Below are 20,008 nucleotides of genomic sequence, written 5' to 3' on the forward strand. Positions count from 1 at the left end.
GCTCCGCACTATTAAAAAGTGCATTTGATCATTCACATGGTAGACATTTGATTAATGGAAGTGATCTGACTTGGGAAAACAGGCCTTTCTGTGTTACCTCCCCCTTATTTCAACCTCCTCCTCCCCTAGACTGAGCCTTGTTTTCTGCCCCCTCCCCACCTCCCTCACCCCATCAGAATGAATGGCACAGATGTTGTTGTAACAAGACAGTACCCCATGGTCCCCTTTCCCCTCACGACTCGCTCAGCATGAGGTCTGAAACTTGTTTTTTGATCATTGTTTCCCCCCCAAGTTCTCTCACTGCGGGAGGAAAAAAAGGACCAAAAGAGGAGGGAGATGGGGAGATCAAGAGCAGCCAAATTAAAGAGGGAGGGAAGAGGAGCACACGGCCATGTTTGAGGAATATGAGGAAAACATACTGTTGAACTATCTCCGAATAACTCGTGGAGCGTAGGACAGATCACATGTTGGATGTTTTTGGAGCCAGTTCACTATTCACTGGGGGCATGGAAGGTGCGGCGGAGCTGCAGTAGGAGTTCCGGGTCTTGACTGAAGATGCGGGTCGGTGCGTGGCTTCTCTGGGTGTCCTGGTTCTGCACCTGGGCAGAGTTCTCACAGAGGTGCGAGTGCCAAGACACGTGTCCAACCGAGTCAGGACTGGACAGCAGGTCGAGGAGCCGGGTCAAGGGGCATGCTCGTCACGGCGTGGGACACCAGCACCCCCCCCACAGGAGCAGGCCGCACAGCAGAAAAGGTGAGTCTCTAAAACCACACAGGGTTTCAGACTGGAGGCGCTTTAACCTGCAGAGGAACCCGTGGAGCGTGCACGGTCTGTGCAGTTAGTCGTTAGGGCACCATGCAGTAGAGATCAGCTGGTGAATTAGGTCATTTGACCACTGAGAAGATTATTTTAAAATATAAATAACGTGTTAATTGTAGACGCCACTGCTGTATGTGTAAATATAATAATAAAGATTGTAAATTCAAGCATTTTCTTCCATTTAAAATGTGTTTTTTCTTTTTACTTTTACAGTATGAACTCTTCCCTTATTGACAAAGTGACACAATACAGTAATGATCCCACACCAAATATGGAAATATTTCATGTTTTTACATCTTCTATGAGCTATGCATGAACACAGATATTTCTTTTATTTGCCACGTATTAACTGATGGGGTGGTACCGTGTAAAAAATACTGCGAAAATATATCACAGATTGAGATCATCTATCTATTGTATTTAACTGTATGCAATTATATTTTACAGTTTGTTCTAAACAGAGCTAATGTGACAGCTGACTTCTGAAACATGTCATCATTTTAAAATCATGTTTATAAGCAATTATATAGTTTTAAAAAATCACAATGTCCGAGATATATTTGAGCAGTTTGAGGCCCACCAACACGCAGACTCTCTGCCTTTGAGGAAAGAGTATTTTAGACAAATAAACAATATTTCACAGTCGTCCAAATGTTTAAATGTCCTCTTGGTTTTGGTGCCCTGGGGAAGCCATCTGCCTGAAGCTCCTGTGGGAATCATAATCATGTTCTAACTGTGTGTGAAATAGGAAAAAAAAGGTGTTAGAAACAAAACGCCGATCTGCTCACATCTGAAGGTTTGATTGCAAAAGTGTTGCATGTACTTATTCTTTAGAGATGGATTATTCAACTAATTGATGAGAATTTGTCAAATGGAATGGCGATGGAATGCATTTCCATTGTGTCAACACATTTCTTGTTTGAAGCCGAGCAGTTATTCATGTCGTTGAAGCCTTTACCAAACACACTTGAATTACACTCAGAATTTACTCTGAAGTCACTTTTTATCACATTCCTCACTCTGGCTGACACTTTCTTTCTTTCTCTTATTCCGTCCCCGCCCTCCGATACCCCTCCTGACCTCTGGTCTCGAGCCTGAAAGAGGTCGCTTCCCTCGGCGCATCGCGGCGCGGGACCATTCCCATGGGCTGCGCTGAGCCTCATCCTTCATGCTCTCTGAGGCTTTTGTTGCAGACTCAAAGCTGGCCGATGCCGGGGCCATCAAACCCAAGTTGTTGGATCAATATAAACATCCATCACTTAGCCGGGGCCTTTCTGAGCCTCACAATGAGCCGCTCACTGAACAATGCTCCATTTATGTGAGCCATTGGGAGGAATGAACTAGCGGTAGCTCACTTACTTCTTGCTCTGCCGTGATGGAACTTAGTTAACTCTGTTTGTTTGTTATCCTTCACAAAGTTACATTTCAGCAACATTCCTTTACTTTTTTTACACTTGATATCATCACAGAGCCTCCGTTTCCTTTGTGTATTGCATTGTGGGACACAATCTATTATTATTTTTAATATACTCCCTTTTCCTGCTCTAGATTAGTATAGAAGAGGTTTCCAACATATACACAAAGTTCAAATACATTTCTTCCCAATTCAGTGATTTCCGATGACAATACAAACTGTACTTTGTGGTCTCATTGCATGAGTGAGAGATACATCATGTCCATCCATTGTTTTGAGACATGGGAGAACTTCCTGTTTCCTAGCAGTGTTGACAGAGCTGCTGCCACAAACTGTCAAAAACAAACAAACAAACAGCCAAGATGAGAGAGCTGCTTGTTGTTTAGAGTGTACAAATATAATATCCACTACTGTCATTTTGATTTGATTTGTTAACCTTGAAAAACTATATTATTGGATTATTATTACATGTTTGAGCCACACTCAGACTCTCCTGCAGAGTTAATGCACTCTGAGATTCTTTTTGAAGCTGACAGAAGCTTTATAAATAAAATGCATTATTATTATTATTATAATTATTATTATTAATGGTGGGACGTGCTGCTATTTCACTCTCAGTCTGTTCTGTTCAGGAAGCAAAGGAGTTTTCCGTGGTTACCAGATAACATATAACAATAATGTCAACAATTTGTCCCTTTATTTCCATGTTTTCAGCGACACAATCAATACAGTTTTCAAGTAAGGAAAAATGACCAGGATCCTCAGCGATAACCAGTAGGATTAGTGGGAATGTGAGAACTATTTGGCTATTATTAAAATTAAAATAATTCAATAATTGTATTAAGTTTAACAAAGAAGCCAAAAGCTCAAATAATATCAAAGCCAGACGCCATTTGTTATTTCAATCCATCGCTCTATTGCAGAATACTGATTGATGTTCTCTTTTTTTATAGATATTGTTGATGCATATTACTTTCCTTGCCTCTCAGGTTGTCATGGACCCAGTAAAATGTCACTATGTGTATGAAAAAAGGATCGATGAATGCTCCAAAACCAGTTTGGATGTTCTGGGTTTTGTGACTACATTCAGCTTCATTTTGTCCCCATCGCCAATATCCTGTCAAGCAAACAAGCATTATGGGATGTAGCAATATATGGTTTTACTCACATTCTAAAACGATACATAACTGTATATATATTGTGAACTAGCGTTATAGGAACTATAGGCCGAGTGCGTCACAGCGTCAAAGTGGATTTTATTTTGAAAACCCCCCCGACAGGAAGCCTGGAGCCCCGTCACCTCGCCGGTGGGCGCGCTCTCAGTTACCGGTGTTCTCAATGGCTCGCGGTCCGTCAAGTGAAGTTGGAGGTTCAATTTAAAATGTGTTCATAGTTGAAACCCAAAGAAAGAGGAGGCGGACAGTTGGCACTTAGTTAGCGGTATAAAGTGTGTTTGCCAGCGGGTTGCGGAAGTCTCTCTGCGGACGATGAGCTGCGGGGCTCTCACCTTCGTAGTGGCCTCAGTGTGCGCGCGCCTGCTCCTGCCAGGTAAGAGGAGCTGTCATGTGCTCACTTTTATTTGTATATATATATAATTTATTTATATATAATTTATTGATATATATATATATATATATGTTTATTTATACATATATGTTTATTTTTATATTTATATATATATATATATATATATATATATATATATATATATATATATATATATATATATATAGTGAGAAATAGTCCAAACTGAAGCCAACACCAGGAACTCTCCCAGCTGTACAGTAGCTCGCCTAGATGTCCAGTTAGAGTAACTTGAGATTCATCTCCTTCTGTAACGAGAGCTGCTACTAAATGCTTTTTCTCTTATTGATTAATCCGAGATCATTTTCTTAATTTAACTGATTTATCGATTGGTGTCAGAAAGATGTCAGAAAATAGTGAAACATTTTCATCTCAAGCCAAAGTTGATATATTTATATTTTAAAAAAAGCTTTGAGGAATGCACTTATATTCAATTATATTCAGTATTTTAACCGTGATGAAATGGTGTTTTGGCTGCATCTTCTTTACTCGGTGGCCGTGGGGTTAAACAGGCTATTGTTGTCATGTGAAGGTATTTCCGGCTGTAGTGAGCGAATGAATAGCACTACACTTCTGCACATATTCCGTTTCTCAGATGTCGCTAAGTGTTGGCAGCTCATGAGCGTCTTAAACTTTTGTTGTTTTTGTTCTTTCTTTTTGGCACCCTCTTTTATTTTGTAAGGAACTGGCCGTGCCTGGTTCTGAATTACAGCATCTCTCCCTCCCGGAAGCTCAGTGGCTTTTTTTAACATGGGCATCATTTTTAAGATGTTCTTTTAGTTTGTCTTGTTTATTGGTGAAGTTCCACTTAAGGAGCGTCTTTTGTTCTGTTGCGGATGTGCTGCTGATGGGGGAGTTCAGGGCCGATGTTCCCGAGACCCTCCAGCTTCCTGTCCTGTCAGGAAGCTGATCTCAGTCATCCAACTCCACGGGAAGTTCAAACAATGGCATTCCACAAACTGCAAATAGACATTATTTGTTGGTAGCGGTGGCTGAAATGTGTTGTTTTGTGAGTTCGATGAACTCCGATGTGGTGATGCATCGTGCCCGGCGCGGCATCACCTGAATGAGCTCAGGTTGATACAGTGAAGACACCCGTTATGGTGTAGCCCACAGCTATGGGGGTCCTGGGAAAATGTCTATCATATTTACCACATTAAATGCTCTATTTCAATCCCAACCCCTTTAAGTTGCGTAATAATTTGGTGTGAACGGCGTTACTAATGTTGCAACCTGTTTTTGTTCCACGATGCTGAGTGTTAATCCGACCTGGAGGAGAGACTGAGGGGATCGTTGTAAAAGTCTTAAAGCTACAGTCACTCACCGCGTTTTAGCACCACAGCAGACATAAACATACTTAAATCACAAGTTTATAGCAGTTATGTATATCGGTTTATATGTCAATTGATTCTGGGGGGAAAAGAGCACTATTATAAAGTTAGTATTTGCTATCAGGAGAGAACAACTCTACTTATTTCTGATCATGCTGTCCTTTCTTTAAGGCAATGCCTCTGTATTTATGTTGCTTTTCTCCAGCTTTTCTAAATTAGGGCTGGGCAATAATTCGATATGTTAATATATCTTTTTTTAACAGAATCATATTGTGATATTGTTGTCTAAATTAGTAATAACAAATACAATTTTCTCTGAAGATCTGAATTTAGAAGAATTCTCTTCATGGGAACAGTGTAGTCAAAAAAGAAAAAAGTTTTGTTTATTCTTCACTAGAAAAAAAAATAATGTTTGGGTCAGGAGAATACAAAAATAGGTTTTCACCATGTGGTTATCAATGCTATCAATGTGCTATATCACTATGCTATACACCGTGCTACATCATGTGCTACATCACATGCTTTACACCGTGCTATATCATGTGCTGTACATTGTGCTATATCACTGTGCTGTATCACCATGCTTTATCACGGGCTATACACCGTGCTATACACCGTGCTAACCGTGCTACATCTCGTTATCTGCATTATAAATGACTCAGGAGAGAAGATCTAGGCCTTATCTCCCAGCCTTATGCTGACTACAACATGCATGTGTCGCTGCTCTGCCACTACATCTACACTTGGATGCTGTTAACAGCCTCTACAACCCCCTGTGCCGTCCTCAGGTTCCAGAGTTCATGCCCAGGAGACGGCGCCCCGCATCGTCCACCACCCGGCCGACGTGGTGGTGAAAGTGGGGAACCCCGCCACGCTCTCCTGCAGGGCGGATGGCAGCCCCAAGCCGACCATCGAGTGGCTGCGCAACGGCCAGCCTCTGGAGACGAAGGGAGACGGACAGCTGCAGCCCATTGTCTTATCGGAGGGGAGCATCTTCTTCTTGAGCGTGGGGGGGGGCAGACGGGGTCAGTCACACGAGGGCGTCTACACCTGTGTGGCCCGGAGCAGTGCCGGCAAGGCCACCAGCCGCAATGCATCACTGTACATCGCAGGTGAGACCGGGTCCCCACTGGATAAACAACAGAGCTCTGATTGGGCTCATGTTTAAATTGCACAAGTATGTTTGATGGAACTAGTGTGCAAGTTGAATCGTGCACATACAGCGAGTCGTGTAGAATTCTTTATTTTATTAAGAAACAACAATTCAGTCCATATCTATGTATTTGTTACTCTTTGTTTGACAAAGTGTAACAAATACATTGTAACAACAGCATTTGTTTGGGTCGGGTGCTATGTAGACCGGGCGGCGGGCCAGGCGGGAGACCTGGGCGGGCCGATCGCCGGCGGCATAGACTAGCTCTAGGGACGTGGAACGTCACCTCACTAGCGGGGAAAGAGCCGGAGCTGGTGCAGGAGGTGGAGCGGTACCAGCTAGATATAGTTGGGCTCACCTCCACGCACAACATGGGCTCTGGAACCAAGCTCCTGGAGAAGGGTTGGACTTTGTCCTTTTCTGGAGTTGCCCAGGGTGAGAGGCGCCGGGCGGGAGTGGGGATACTCACGAGCCCCCGGGCTAAGTGCCGCTGTGTTGGAGTTTTTCCCGGGGAACGAGAGGGTCGCCTCCCTGCGCCTACGGGTTGCGGGGAGTAAGGCTCTGACTGTTGTTTGTGCTTATGCACCGAACAGCATTTCGGTGTATCCGCCTCCTTCAACTCCTACCCCTGAAAGAACTTCTCACAAATCCCGAGGGAGGCTGGGGACATGGAATCCGAGTGGACCTTGTTCAAAGCCTCTATTGTGGACGCGGCTGCTCGGGGCTGTGGCACTTTGAGGAACTCCTAAACCCGGCCAACATGTCCCCCGGAGAGGGGGTAGCGCCGGAAGACTTTGGGGTGGTTTCACCCATATCCCTGGCAGAGGTCGCTAAGGTAGTCAAAAAGCTCCTTGGTGGCAAGGCGCCAGGGGTGGATGAGATCCGCCCTGAGATGCTGAAAGCGCTGGACATTGTTGGGCTGTCTTGGTTGACACGCCTTTTCAGTGTCGCATGGGGGTCGGGAACAGTGCCCATGGACTGGCAGACCGGGGTGGTGGTTAACATCTTCAAGAAGGGGGACCGGAGAGTGTGCTCGAACTATCGTGGTATCACACTGCTCAGCCTCCCGGGAAAAGCTTATGCCAGGGTGCTGGAGAGCAGGCTCCGACCACTTGTCGAACCTCGGATTCAAGACGAACAGTGCGGAATTCGTCCCGGTCGTGGAACAGTGGACCAGCTCTTTACCCTCGCAAGATTACTGGAGGGGTCCTGGGAGTTTGCCCAACCAGTTTACATGTGCTTTGTAGACCTGGAAAAGGCTTTCGACCGGGTCCCTCAGGGTTTTTTGTGGGGGGTGCTGCGGGAGTATGGGGTGCCGGACCTGTTGGCACGGGCCATCCGGTCTCTGTACGCCTGCAGTAGGAGCTGTGTTCGTCTCCTCGGTAGTAAGTCAGACACGTTCCCGGTGGGTGTTGGCCTCCGCCAGGGCTGCCCTTTATCACCGGTCCTGTTCGTAACCTTCATGGACAGGATATCTAGGCGCAGCCAGGGGGCGGAGAGGATCCGGTTCGGGAGTCTCGGGATCGCCTCTCTGCTGTTTGCGGATGATGTGGTCCTGTTTGCCTCCTCGGACCGTGACCTCCAGCATTCACTGGGGCGTTTTGCAACCGAGTGCTTAGCGGCAGGGATGAGAGTTAGCACCTCCAAATCTGAGGCCATGGTGCTCTGCCGGAAACCGGCGGATTGCTCCCTCCAGGTGGGGGCAAACTGCCTACCCCGAGCGCAGGAATTCAAGTATCTCGGGGTCTTGTTCACGAGTGAGGGTAAGGTGGAGCGGGAGATCGACAGGCGGATCGGTGCGGCTGCAGCAGTAAAACAGGCGCTGTACCGGTCCGTCTTAGTGAAGAGGGAGCTGAGCCGGAAGGCAAAGCTCTCCATTTACTGGTCGGTCTACGTTCCAACCCTCACCTATGGTCACGAACTCTGGGTCGTGACCGAAAGAACGAGATCTCGGATACAAGCGGCCGAAATGAGCTTCCTCCGTAGGGTGGCCGGGCTCAGCCTTAGACATAGGGTAAGGAGCTCGGACATCAGGGGGGAGCTCGGAGTCGAGTCGCTGCTCCTTCGTGTCGAAAGGAGTCAGCTGAGGTGGTTCGGGCATCTAGTCAGGATGCCTCCTGGACGCCTCCCATTAGAGGTTTTCCGGAAACGTCCAACTGGTAGGAGGCCCCGGGGAAGACCGAGGACACGCTGGAGGGATTATATCTCCCGGCTGGCCTTGGAACGCCTCGGGATCCCCCAGAATGAGCTGGAAAGTGTTGCGGGTGAGAGGGAAGCCTGGGTCGGCCTGTTGAACCTGCTGCCACCGCGACCCAACCCCGGATTAGAGCTGATAATGGATGGATGGATGGATGTTTGACAAAGTTAGGAAAGCAACGCTTGCACATCAAATATTGATCCCAGTCACTTATTATTGATTAAAGACACATCCTTGCGGTCCCAGCTTATATGGATCTCTATGCAACAGAACACACAAGACCACAGTGGTGGAGAAGGGAGGAGAACTCTCATCATATACTGTCATATACTGACATTAGGGATGAAGATGTTATCTTCATCCACAGCTTAGAATAACTACATCATTAATATGAAGAGAAAACAACATCAGCACATTATTCTTATGGCAGTATAAGCTACACTGCTAAATCATCCACACCTGAAGTTAAAGGGTCAACATAACCACCTTTCATGTGGATGTCCAATCAGTGTTGATTGTAAATGGGATCGATTGAAGCATTCGACCCCTCAGGTTGACCCAGGAAGCTGAGTTCTCCTTCTCCTAGAGCTGTGCCTACATGTACCAGCATGCATTGCAAGTGTCTGACACCCAGAGGGTCCTCGCCGGCCATGTCCTTTTCCACAGGTCATGCTGCCGCAGCCTCGGCCGTATACTATGGCTCCGATAGATATGAATATGAATATCTGTACCACGCATACTCATCCAGAACCCCTGGCTTCATATTCTGGGATGCCACTTTTAGACACATAGCTAGTTTATAATACAAGGCAGAGGATACCCTCAGTAAGTTCAGTTTCCTGTTCCCTTATTCTTACACACACACACACACACACACACGAGCAGGGCTGATGAAGACGTATGCGGTGACAGAAGCAGAAAGAGGGTCAAACCGTGGTGGAGACCCTCACTGTTTACTCATCAGGAGCCCAGTGAGGCCGTCGACGTGTCTTTCCTTTCAGAATGAATTGACTGTAAGTGGGCGTGTTGCTGGTTTGTTGTATTTCTCGAGTCAGAGAAGAAGAAAGCTGTCGCTGTGCTGATGGTCAGCTGGCTCTAGAGGCTGTTTGCTGCCTGGCTGTGTAGCTGGTGATGAGTAAAGACTCCAGATCACAGTGACGCTCGAGGATGTGATACTTGAGTAGAAACTGGGAGTTTTATCTCACTTTGGTGATGATGTGTCCTCATTCTGGACATCTGCAGTGTCTTTACGAGATTAGAGCGATGAAGGTGTAAAGAGAAAATGTGCCATAGGAAATTAATTCTCCATCAAAATATATATGCAATGTTACATATGTGGGCACACATATTACAAAACATATTCTGCACTTTTAAATTAGATTTACATTCATTCAGCACTTTAAAATGTGACTACAGTTCATGGCCTTAGTGCCCACTTAAAGTGGGCGTAGCTCCAACATCCGGTTCCTACATGAGAGGTTTGTGTGGACTGACCCCCACTCTGTCGTTGCAGTGTTGCAGGAGGAGTTCAGTTTGCAGCCCAGTGACGTGGAGGTGGCAGAGGGGGAGGTGGCGGTCTTGAACTGTGGCCCCCCAATGGGACACCCTGAGCCCAATGTCATCTGGAAGAAGAACGGCTTGGCCATCAACAACTCGGATCACCACTACACTGTAAGCACGTGAAGGCAGTTTGACACTGTCTGAGCAAGAGAGAGTGATTGACACCTGTCACACCTCTGCACTGCACTAGTCTGAGGATGTGAGAGGAGGGAGCAGCAGGAGTTAGACAATGCACATTGGGTTTGCATTGTCTCAAACACTTAATTATCACCTGATGTTCTTCTATTTGACACAGAGGGACAACACACACCCCGCCCTTTATTTACCTTTATCAGATGTGCAAACTGCACGGAGGGAGTTATGAATATCCAGCAAAGCGCTTCAGTATGTGAGCAAATCTGAATAAAACGACTCGTGTACGTTGTTCTCTAATTGTCTAATAAATGATGAAGTAGTTGATTGAGCGCCCCTCGTCTTCACGATGCTCATTACTGAAGGCTCCAATGGACGACTGCGTATTCAACAGTGATGCAGAGAAAATACTTCCTCAAAGTTTTACTTCTCAACACAAACTGTAAATATCATGAGAGCATGGTGTCTAATAAATGAAGCCATCTATATTACATGTCCCACGTCTGAAAAAGTAATGAATTCATGTTGCAGTTTGATACTTTGTTTGTTGAATAGCATGCATGAGGGGTGCACTCTGAATGAACATTATTCTGTCAGAGATGTCAAAAACAGCTGCAGGCCGTGGCACTGCTGCGGTTCTTTAAAATCCACCACATAGAAACCGTGACACGGTATAACTAATGTAGACCCAGAGTCATAGAAAGCAGCAGAGGGTCACATATCTGACACTAAGAGCCCATCCCAGCTGAAGTGTGTGTCTGTGGTCCCGTGTGCTCTGTGCTGCAGGAGCTGAGTGGGAAGCTCATCGTCGCTCCCGCAGAGAAGAAGCACTCTGGTGCCTATGTGTGCGTGGCCAGCAACACCGGGGGAGTGAGGGAGAGCAGGGCGGCCCGCCTCTCCGTGCTGGGTGAGACCCTCACCTGCTCCAACCATGGCGCTAACGAACCTCTGAACAGGACATGAGAAAGTTCCTCTTCTCTTCCGCTGCAGCCAAGCCGGCGTTGGTGCTGAAGCCAGACGACGTGTCCGTGAGGATGGGGGAGTCCGCCCACTTCTACTGTCAGGCCAAAGGGGACCCCCCGCCTGCTGTGGTCTGGAGCCGAGAGCAGGGGCCACTGCCCAATGGCAGGTACTTCATTCTGGAAATACACAGAAATAAGGGTGGGACAGTTCGCTCCTTACCAATGCTTAACATCAGCCACATTCATAGTGCCATTCACCCATGAAGGCATTTGACTGCAGCTTGTTTCCTCAGGGCTTATTTCTTTCTTTGTAAATTGAAAATGTAGTAAAAAAAGATCCGAGGGGTAGTAAACGTGAAAGCTGCCCTGTGTGTGTTTTAGGTATCTTGTAAACCCGGACCACACTCTGCAGATCCACTACGTGACAGCCCAGGATGCTGGGAAGTACACCTGCACTGCAGTCAATGATGCCGGTGTGGTCAGGGCCAGCGCACAGCTGCTAGTTGAAGGTATAGGAATACTTTTTGTAATTGTTTTTCTCTTCCACCAACACAACACAACAGTTATACACTCTCAAATTCTTCATTGCAGGTGCACAAATCCTGTTCTACAATTCACAAACCTAGAAACAGCAGTGACTATGGCGCAAAACAGCCACACGCCTCCATCAAAAATACAAACATCTTGTATATTTGTATACAAGTAAAACTCCACTGCTACGACAAGTTTCTGCAAAGCACAAATCGCACAGTCACAGATTTCAGATGTTCCATTTTGTTATCAGGAAAACCAGACAATGAAACACCAATACTGTATGTTGCTAGGCGACGCAGTCGTTGCCAACATTCTCATCTGGGGAGTGAGTTACACCCATCAGATGTGCTTTAAATAGTTGTGTTATCTCCTTGTATTGTTTTTACAGATCCTGTTCTGTGTGTCCGGCCTTTGAAATAGATCATTATACATACATATATATATATATATATATATATATATATATATATATATATATATATATATATATATATATGTATATATATATAAATAAATAAATAAAACCCTTGTGCTTCCAGAGGCCACCAGCACTAAACAGAGAGACCTCCACAAAGAGCTGTCAGCACTGCGAGTTGCTCTGGAAAACGTCACCATCGTGGCCCCCGGGTCCAACGTATCGCGAGTCCAATGGAAGGTATGGGCACGCTGACTGAGGCTTTCACAGACTGAATGCTTCAGGCGTTTGATCCTGTGGGGTTTTCTCTCTGACAGCTCCAGTCGCTTCCAGCCCAGCCGCACTACCTGGACGGCTTTGAGGTGCTCTATCGCTCTCTGCTGCCTGCCAGCTCCGACTGGGCAGCGAAGAGGGTGGCCCTGCCCAGCTTCCAGGCTCCAGTGGGCCCCTTAAAGAGGGGCTACAAGTACGAGTTTAAAGTTCGGCCCTATGGCAGCAACCTGTACGGGAGGGAGAGCAACACCCGGCACCTCCGAGTCCCCGAGACGGGTGAGAAGCGATCCGGTTCAGGAACATTTGATTTACTAGACTGTACAGCCATCTTTAGAGGGTAACAGAGAACTCCTCCTATTCCTCTTTATTCAGTGCCCAGTGCCCCTCCACTGGCTGTGTCCATAACAGTGAGCCACGAGCAGAATGACACCATCCATTTGAGCTGGGGGCCTCCTCCTCACGAAGCCCACAACGGCCTCATACAGGGATACCAGGTATGGAGCCCCCTGAGCAGAGGAGACATAATCCCAACAGGCCGCCTTTGTGCACCAGCTGCAGTGCTTCAGGACACTTTGCTCCTCCAGGTGTTTTGTGTGGAGTCTGAGGAGCAGCAGTACCAGAACTGGACGGTGGACAGCGGCCAACATAACCTGGACATCTCCACCCTGAAGCCAGGGAGACGGTATTGGATCACCATAGCAGCTGTCAACGGGGCCGGAGTGGGAATGCTGAGCGACCCTCAAGGATTTGTCATCAGTGAGCAAAAGGGAGCTGTTCGTTTCCGTGTGTGTCGTCAGAACCACCGTTATCATATCTGATTTCATCTGCTTGCCTCTCAGACCCACAAATAGGCCCCCCCCCTGAGTCAGACGGCCAAAGACGGGATCTGTCCCAGGTCATGGCCCTGCTTCAGGACCCAGTGTTGATCGGAAGCATCGGCGCCCTCCTGTGGTGCGTTTTGATGGTGGCGGCTGTCTTCCTCTTCAGACGCCACAGCAGGACAGGCCACCTGATACCAGGACGGGGCCGGGCCAAAGGTAGGGCCACACCCAGCTTTAATGTCCACCATTTAAAATTAGCTCAGTATCTAAAGGTCAGAACTCAGTCTATGTGTATCTGTATATATATATATTATTTTATTATTATTCTTTTCTTACTACAATACATCTCCACTACAACCAACTCAGGTCATGAAATACATAAATAACTACGTCATTATTCAAAGGAGTATAAAACAACAACAAAAGAAGGAAACTAGAAGAAGGACAGTTGAAATTGAACACTTTTACTTCTCATACTTCTGGTACATTTTGCTTAGAAGACATATATACTTATATACTTTTACTTGAGCAGATAAAGGAACAACTGTGTATACTTTTGTATGTTTTGTTCTTAGGTTTGCGCAGACTCGCCAGTGAAGATCTCATCATTAAGCACAGGTAATGTGCAGAGTGATGCATATGAAATGTGGTTTCATATCAAATGTAAACACACTGAAGTGAATAAGTTCAAACTGACCAAGCTAAATGTGGGTTATGACACTTTATGTAAGTCTATACCATCTGGTCCTTCTGATGCCAACTTGAGATCAACTTCCATAATAATAATGAATGTGAGGTAGAAGCAGTGATCTTCATGGTTCTAGTTCAGACTGAATGACCACGTCCCTAAAGCGTGATGACCCTTCTCAAACCCTCTCCTCCAGGATGGCAGCTCCAGACTCCCCTTGGATCTCTGGAGGCTGGAGACCTGCCTTCAACCAGAAGTATCAGGACCTCTGGGCCCACGGTCAGAAACATCCAGGACTCAGGGGCACCAGTGAGTACCGATTGGTTGATTTAAAAGCTTGTTGGACATTGGAGGCTCCTGGCTGGGGGGCTTTCCACCCTCACCCGCCGAGATGTGCAATGTGCCAGCCAAACGCTGTTATTCGGCCTTCAGGTGGAGGCCTCATGTTTGCGGAGGGAAATGTTGTGATGCTGCATGATTTTTGCAGGAATTTGAAAGCTTAATTATCATTTAATCCACCTGCTTCATCGTCAGTGCTTATTAGCCTATATTTATGAAAGATCATTTGGAAACCATGGTAACCACTCTGAATATCAGCATGTGAGTGCAGTTAAAACAGAGTTTGTGTCATAGCGGCCTCACAGTAATCCTCTCGTAATATATGAATGCCTGTTAATCATGATGCATGATGTCCAGTTGCTGTCTGGACTCCTAATATACTCATAACCCGTGTTTGTTGGTGAGGAATACGTCAGAGAACAAGAGACGGAGCAGAACCAAAAGGAAACAACGTGTCTTTCTTTATTCCAAATGAACTGAACTGGAGTTATGAAACTATAATATGTCATCACTTGTGCTGAATGTGCTCTCAGTGTCGGTACATACTTGTCTGTGTTTCATTAGGCCTCCCGACCTCCTGGAAGGATCTCGGCCGCGTGGACTCGGCCGTCCCCGTCGTGACCGACAGCTGCGGCGTTTACGGCACGTTCTACGTGGACCTGGTGGGCAGCGGCCTCAAGACCTTCAACAGTCCCAGGTGTGGCCCCAAGATGCCTCACGGTCCGCCCCACCAGCAGGGGGCCGAGACCATCCAGATATTCCCTCGGCCTGTCGGCAAGACCCCGCCCCTCGGCAGCCGGGAGGCGCTGCCATGGAAACAGGCCATACGGCCCCAGCCCAAGATGGGTGTGCTGAGGGAGTCGTGGGAGAAAAGCCACAGCAAGCAAGGTGACGAGTGGTGGAGACCAGGGCTCGCCGTCTCTACGCAGAACGTTGGGGAACGTGTCCTTGACCCTTGTCCTTTCCCCCCCAGAGTTGCATGCAGTGAACAGCGTCCCCATAGTGCCGACCAGGAACCAGGCGTGTCCGTCCAGACTCTACAAACAGAGACTCAGTCACGTCCCGTCAGGCCGGCGCGGTACGACGGACGCCATGCAGCGTCACCGCTGTCCATCAAATGAGCTAAAGCTGTTTGAAATAACAGTTTTGATTATGTCCCATGTTTCTGTCCAGAGTGGGATGGAGTTGCCGGCTGCCCTCGCCTGCTGCATTGCTCTGCATCATTACACCTCGTGGACATGCTGCCCCCCCCACCACCCACGCCCATGGAGGACACCACGGACACACACAGCTTCTCCTCAGATGAAGGGTAAAACACACACACACACACAGCTCCGACCGGGGGCTGGAGGGTGGAATAAAGGATCCACTACTATAGGGTCCCATGAAGAAGTGTGATGTTAGAATACAGGACTGCTGAGTGTCTGTGTGTTGCAGTGCAGTTGTGTGCCGCTCTAAATCGTAATAGACATGATGGGAGAAAAGGAGGTGTCCCTGCTGTACATCCTTCCTTTGAGCGGTTCACCCGATAAGGATCTTGTTTGCAGACAGACATCTGTGAGTTATTAACATAGGAAGGATTCTATGTATGAAGACAGACGGAGAAAGTACCAAGTGAGGAAACGAGAAACCGGCGAGCACAAACAAAGTATCGAGTGTCAGGACGTCCAAATAATACAAGAGTTTGAAATATTAGCAATAATGTATGGAACATGTCCAAGAAGAAGTACAACATGTCCAAGGCCTGTTCACTCTTCATATGAACCGATGCAATACAGGGTTTTTTTTATTCATAGAAAGAAATACTATTATTTCTTTTCAAGTCGTTGAGGCTCAGAGACGACTCAGTGTCCCAGCCGGCTGACAGAGAGGACATGTCTCACACTCCCGTCTCTCCCCCAGCTCCAGTCGCTCTACGAGGCTCACAGGGGACACGGGCTCTCTCCCGTCGGTGTGCGCTGTGTCGAGTCGCCGCGGGCAACCACGAGCCGCCGCCGCCCACGGCTGCTCGTCCTGCAGCCCCCCGTCCACTACGTCCTACTCCTCGTCCGTGGATGGAGAACATGGCGGCACGCTGACGGCACAGGAAGCCGCCCTGTATCTGGAGCTCAGCCCCAAGCCTGAGAGATGCAGGTAGAGATGCAGAACAGCCGGTGGTCCCAGCGGGTTCTGTTCCAGCGGGTTCTGGGCCCAGCTCAGTTTTCTTGTTTTCTGAGAAGAAACAGTTGATGCCACTTTGATTTCTAGCACACGTATTCATCCATCCCCTCTGTCAGCAGTGCCTTGCCTGAGCAGCACCCCTCCCTGCCTCACCCCTTCCCACCTGCTGGCGGCGAGCCCGAGTTCCCGCCGATAGGCTTGCGACACGCCCGCCTCCGGAGCACACCCTCCTCCTGCTACAGCGAATGGGACAGCTCGCTGTGGAACACCTGGAGCTCCATCACCGACGGCAACATGGCCAGCGCTCGCACCAGCCTCATCAGCTCGGTGGACAGCTGCTACACCAACGACAGCGCTCAGCTCGCCCGCCTGCTGGCGGCGGGGGCGGAGTCCACGAGCGGAGCCTCTCTGTCAGGTAAGTGGTCCTTTTCACTTCCACAGGTGTGTGTGTGTGTGTGTGTGTGTGTGTGTGTGTGTGTGTGTGTGTGTGTGTGTGTGTGTGTGTGTGTGTGTGTTACCATAGAACACATTTCTGACATCGTTTTCAAAATACTGTCAAAGATCTGAAATGTTACATGTACGTCACATTGGGCTTTAATGGTAAATCTTTTTTAATAAAACATGATTTTTTTTGTTTAAATATGCTTTGAATTGAACAATATAAAATATATTAGCTAAATATCATTGAATCAGCAACATCAACTGAGCAGATCATAATTATGTGTCTTATTGTGCATATATGTCACATTAGGTTTTTCGTGAAACTTTGTGTGATATGTGTCACAACGATATTTATCTGATTTGTTTTATATCAGATTGTTCAAGAAATGCGTTCACAGCAGGTTCAATATAATAAAAAAACATCTTATGTAAGCATTATAATTCTTAAATGTGTGAATCTGACCTTTAGCAACAATCTAATTGTGTCAGATCTCTCACAACTTGGAGCAGACATCTTGGAAATGTTGTTATGGGAACACAAAGTCACGTGACCTGTCACATGACCTGTCACCTGTGTGACCGTTTGTCCATATGGGTTGTGGTATTTGATTTTAATATTTTTTTGAGGTAAAATGATCAAGTAAATCACGAGCAAAAAGGAAAACAAAGTTTAATATCATTAGCAGAACAAATCAAATGTTGTGCTTCTCTTTGGTCTCGTGGCCCGTTATGAGTGTCTTAGGCAATGTGTTTTCTAGAGCGGCAACAATTAGTCAACTAATTGATAAGTCGATCGACAGAAAAATCATCACCAACTGTGTTGATAATCAGAAGTATTTCATTAAATCAAAAGTGGTAGAAAATTATTTTTTCAGCCTTTCTAATATGAATATTTCCATTTCCTCCCTCTGTATTATATCATATTAGACTGAATGTCTGTGTTTTGTACAACGCGATAAACTGTGATGGACATTTCTTTTATGTTTTCTGACCAAACAATCAATCGATTTATCTAGAAAATCATCGACAGATTGTTCAGGAATGAAAATAAGCTCCAGTTGCAGCTTTATTATTATTTTAATGTGTCAAAAACATCTACTGAAACAACACAAGAGAACGGCTGGTGGCTGAGATCATCCTGGCCTGTTGTGAGTACCACATTTCTCCACTAGATGGCCCCCCTCGTCTATGAATGATATGCTTGGAGAAGCATTCAGCAGATGTGTTCAGGTCCCTGTAAGAAAGAAGACATCGGAGAGAGTGAGCACACACTGTACTGTACATGTGACTGTATGTCATTACATTAGGAGGTCTAACATCTCAGGTGTCACCGGGCAATTACTTAACACCTTTCACCAAATCTAACCTCCAGATGAGTCCCCCCCCCCACCCCATCCCCCTCACTCGGCTCTCCAGCTCTCCCACTTAACAAAACTCTCCCTTGTGCAGCCTCCTGAGTGCAGCTCTCTGCAGGCGATGATGCAGTCTCACCATGTCTCAGGTTACACTTTAATAATGTGGGTCCAAAGGCCTCAGATCAGACTCACCTTCAAATGTCTGATGAGATCCGGGGTGCAGAAACCCTCCACCCACCCTGCACATGAAATGTCCTTCAGACACCTGGTAGAACGTGTTAGTGGCACGTCCACAACTCGTCTCCGGTGTCTTCGTGTCACTATTTAGAATGAATAAGAGCCCCTTTGATCATATGCGTCAAAGCAGGAACGATGTCAAAGTGTTCTTTTTGTAGCTTTGATATTCATCTTTACACTAAAGTATCCACACCAGGTCCAGTGTGAGTAAAGACCCGTCGTGAAGGAATAACGTGCTGGTTTTCCTTGTGATTGGACGATGTGCCACCCTCAAGGAGCTCCTCAGAGAGATCTTTACTGTTACCTTCTCTACAAGTTTCAATACAATCCCTCCACTGCGTATTGAATGCATGTCAACATGTCCCCCCCCCCCTCTGTGTGTAGACTTCTCCCCGCCTGCCTCCCCCCTCAGCGCCTCGTACCCGTCGTTCCGTGCGGAGGGCGACTCGTTCGGTGAGCTGGAGCCGGTTCCCGCGTGGGACTGGAGCTCGGCCTGGGTGGAGGACATGGAGGCTCGGTGCAGAGCCCACTATCCCGGCACTGAGAGATACAACGCCACTGAATACTGACCACTTCAGACACACAGCACAGACGGGACTCTTTTATCTTTTAGTGATGGGGTTTGTTGAGGTCTTAATAAGTCAGGGTTTGATCAATATCTGGATATGAAATATTATTGGAGCCAGCGCCTTGATGTCTGAGTCACGTCTATTAGTTTTCCCAATTTACGTCAGGGCAGTTTTTTACACCCTTCACATGACTTCCATCCAGTCTCTAGAGTTCCCTTCCCTCTCCGGAGCCTCTGGGCTCATTAGAGGACAGGATGATGATGAGGTGAGGAGGAAGAACACAGCTGGAGCGTTCTTATTTTCACCTTTTAGTCCGACCAAACAGACGCAGCACGGCCATTTTGTACAGACTGTTTTTACTGTAGTGTATATATTCAGCATATTCAACAAATGTTATTTAAATCCCATTCCAAATCCAGATCATTTACATTCTTTTATATGTAAGACAGTTTTTTACTTGATACATCCCGTCCACTTTTGTATGTTTGTATTGAACAAAATATTCTGTAGTTCATTGTAGCAAAAGTAGAACAAGTTATTGTTTAAAAGTCCTTTGTTCACGATTAATCGAGCTAACTTGAGGTTTTACCTTAAAATAACTTACAATTTTAGGGAGCATTCAACAACAGATGTTGTACAAGTTATGCTGCATTAATTAGTCTTTGCATAGAAATTCACTAACAGTGGTACACAGTTTTACATTTTTAAGAATTTGGGTTTTCTTCATATTACAGATGTATTTTAGTTTTGAAGAATATTTTTGAATTGATTGAAGGTTTACATTCTGACTTGGAAGCTGTGGAATAAAAGTTCCTGTTGCATATTCCGTGTCGTCTGCAACGATGTTTGACTGAAGCGGGGCTTTTGACACAATGATGTTTTCTTTTATGTTATTAAAAACACGTGAAGGGAAGGAAGGGAGGGGTCTCTGTGTGGCCCGTGGGCAGGAGTTCTACGGCCTCCTGCTGCTCCTCATGGCTCCGAGGAGCAGGAGGAGTTCTACGGCCTCCTGCTGCTCCTCAT

General features: G+C 46.7%; 1 protein-coding gene across 1 annotated transcript; it reads left to right on the forward strand.

Annotated features, from left to right (window-relative positions):
• Window positions 1-555: 555 nt before the first annotated feature.
• On the forward strand, window positions 556-19,725 carry robo4 (roundabout, axon guidance receptor, homolog 4 (Drosophila)). Its single transcript, XM_034550384.1, has 19 exons — window positions 556-754; window positions 5,938-6,261; window positions 10,013-10,170; window positions 10,978-11,098; window positions 11,182-11,320; window positions 11,535-11,662; window positions 12,227-12,342; window positions 12,420-12,651; window positions 12,748-12,869; window positions 12,960-13,131; window positions 13,215-13,412; window positions 13,772-13,814; window positions 14,081-14,193; window positions 14,788-15,111; window positions 15,197-15,301; window positions 15,397-15,532; window positions 16,126-16,356; window positions 16,503-16,798; window positions 18,801-19,725. The coding sequence occupies exons 1-19, from the start codon at window positions 556-558 to the stop codon at window positions 18,983-18,985; spliced, it is 3,342 nt and encodes a 1,113-aa protein (XP_034406275.1). The 3' UTR covers window positions 18,986-19,725.
• The last annotated feature ends 283 nt before the right edge of the window (window positions 19,726-20,008 follow it).

Source organism: Cyclopterus lumpus, chromosome 14, assembly GCF_009769545.1.
Source record: "Cyclopterus lumpus isolate fCycLum1 chromosome 14, fCycLum1.pri, whole genome shotgun sequence".
In the NCBI taxonomy this organism is placed as follows: domain Eukaryota; kingdom Metazoa; phylum Chordata; class Actinopteri; order Perciformes; family Cyclopteridae; genus Cyclopterus; species Cyclopterus lumpus.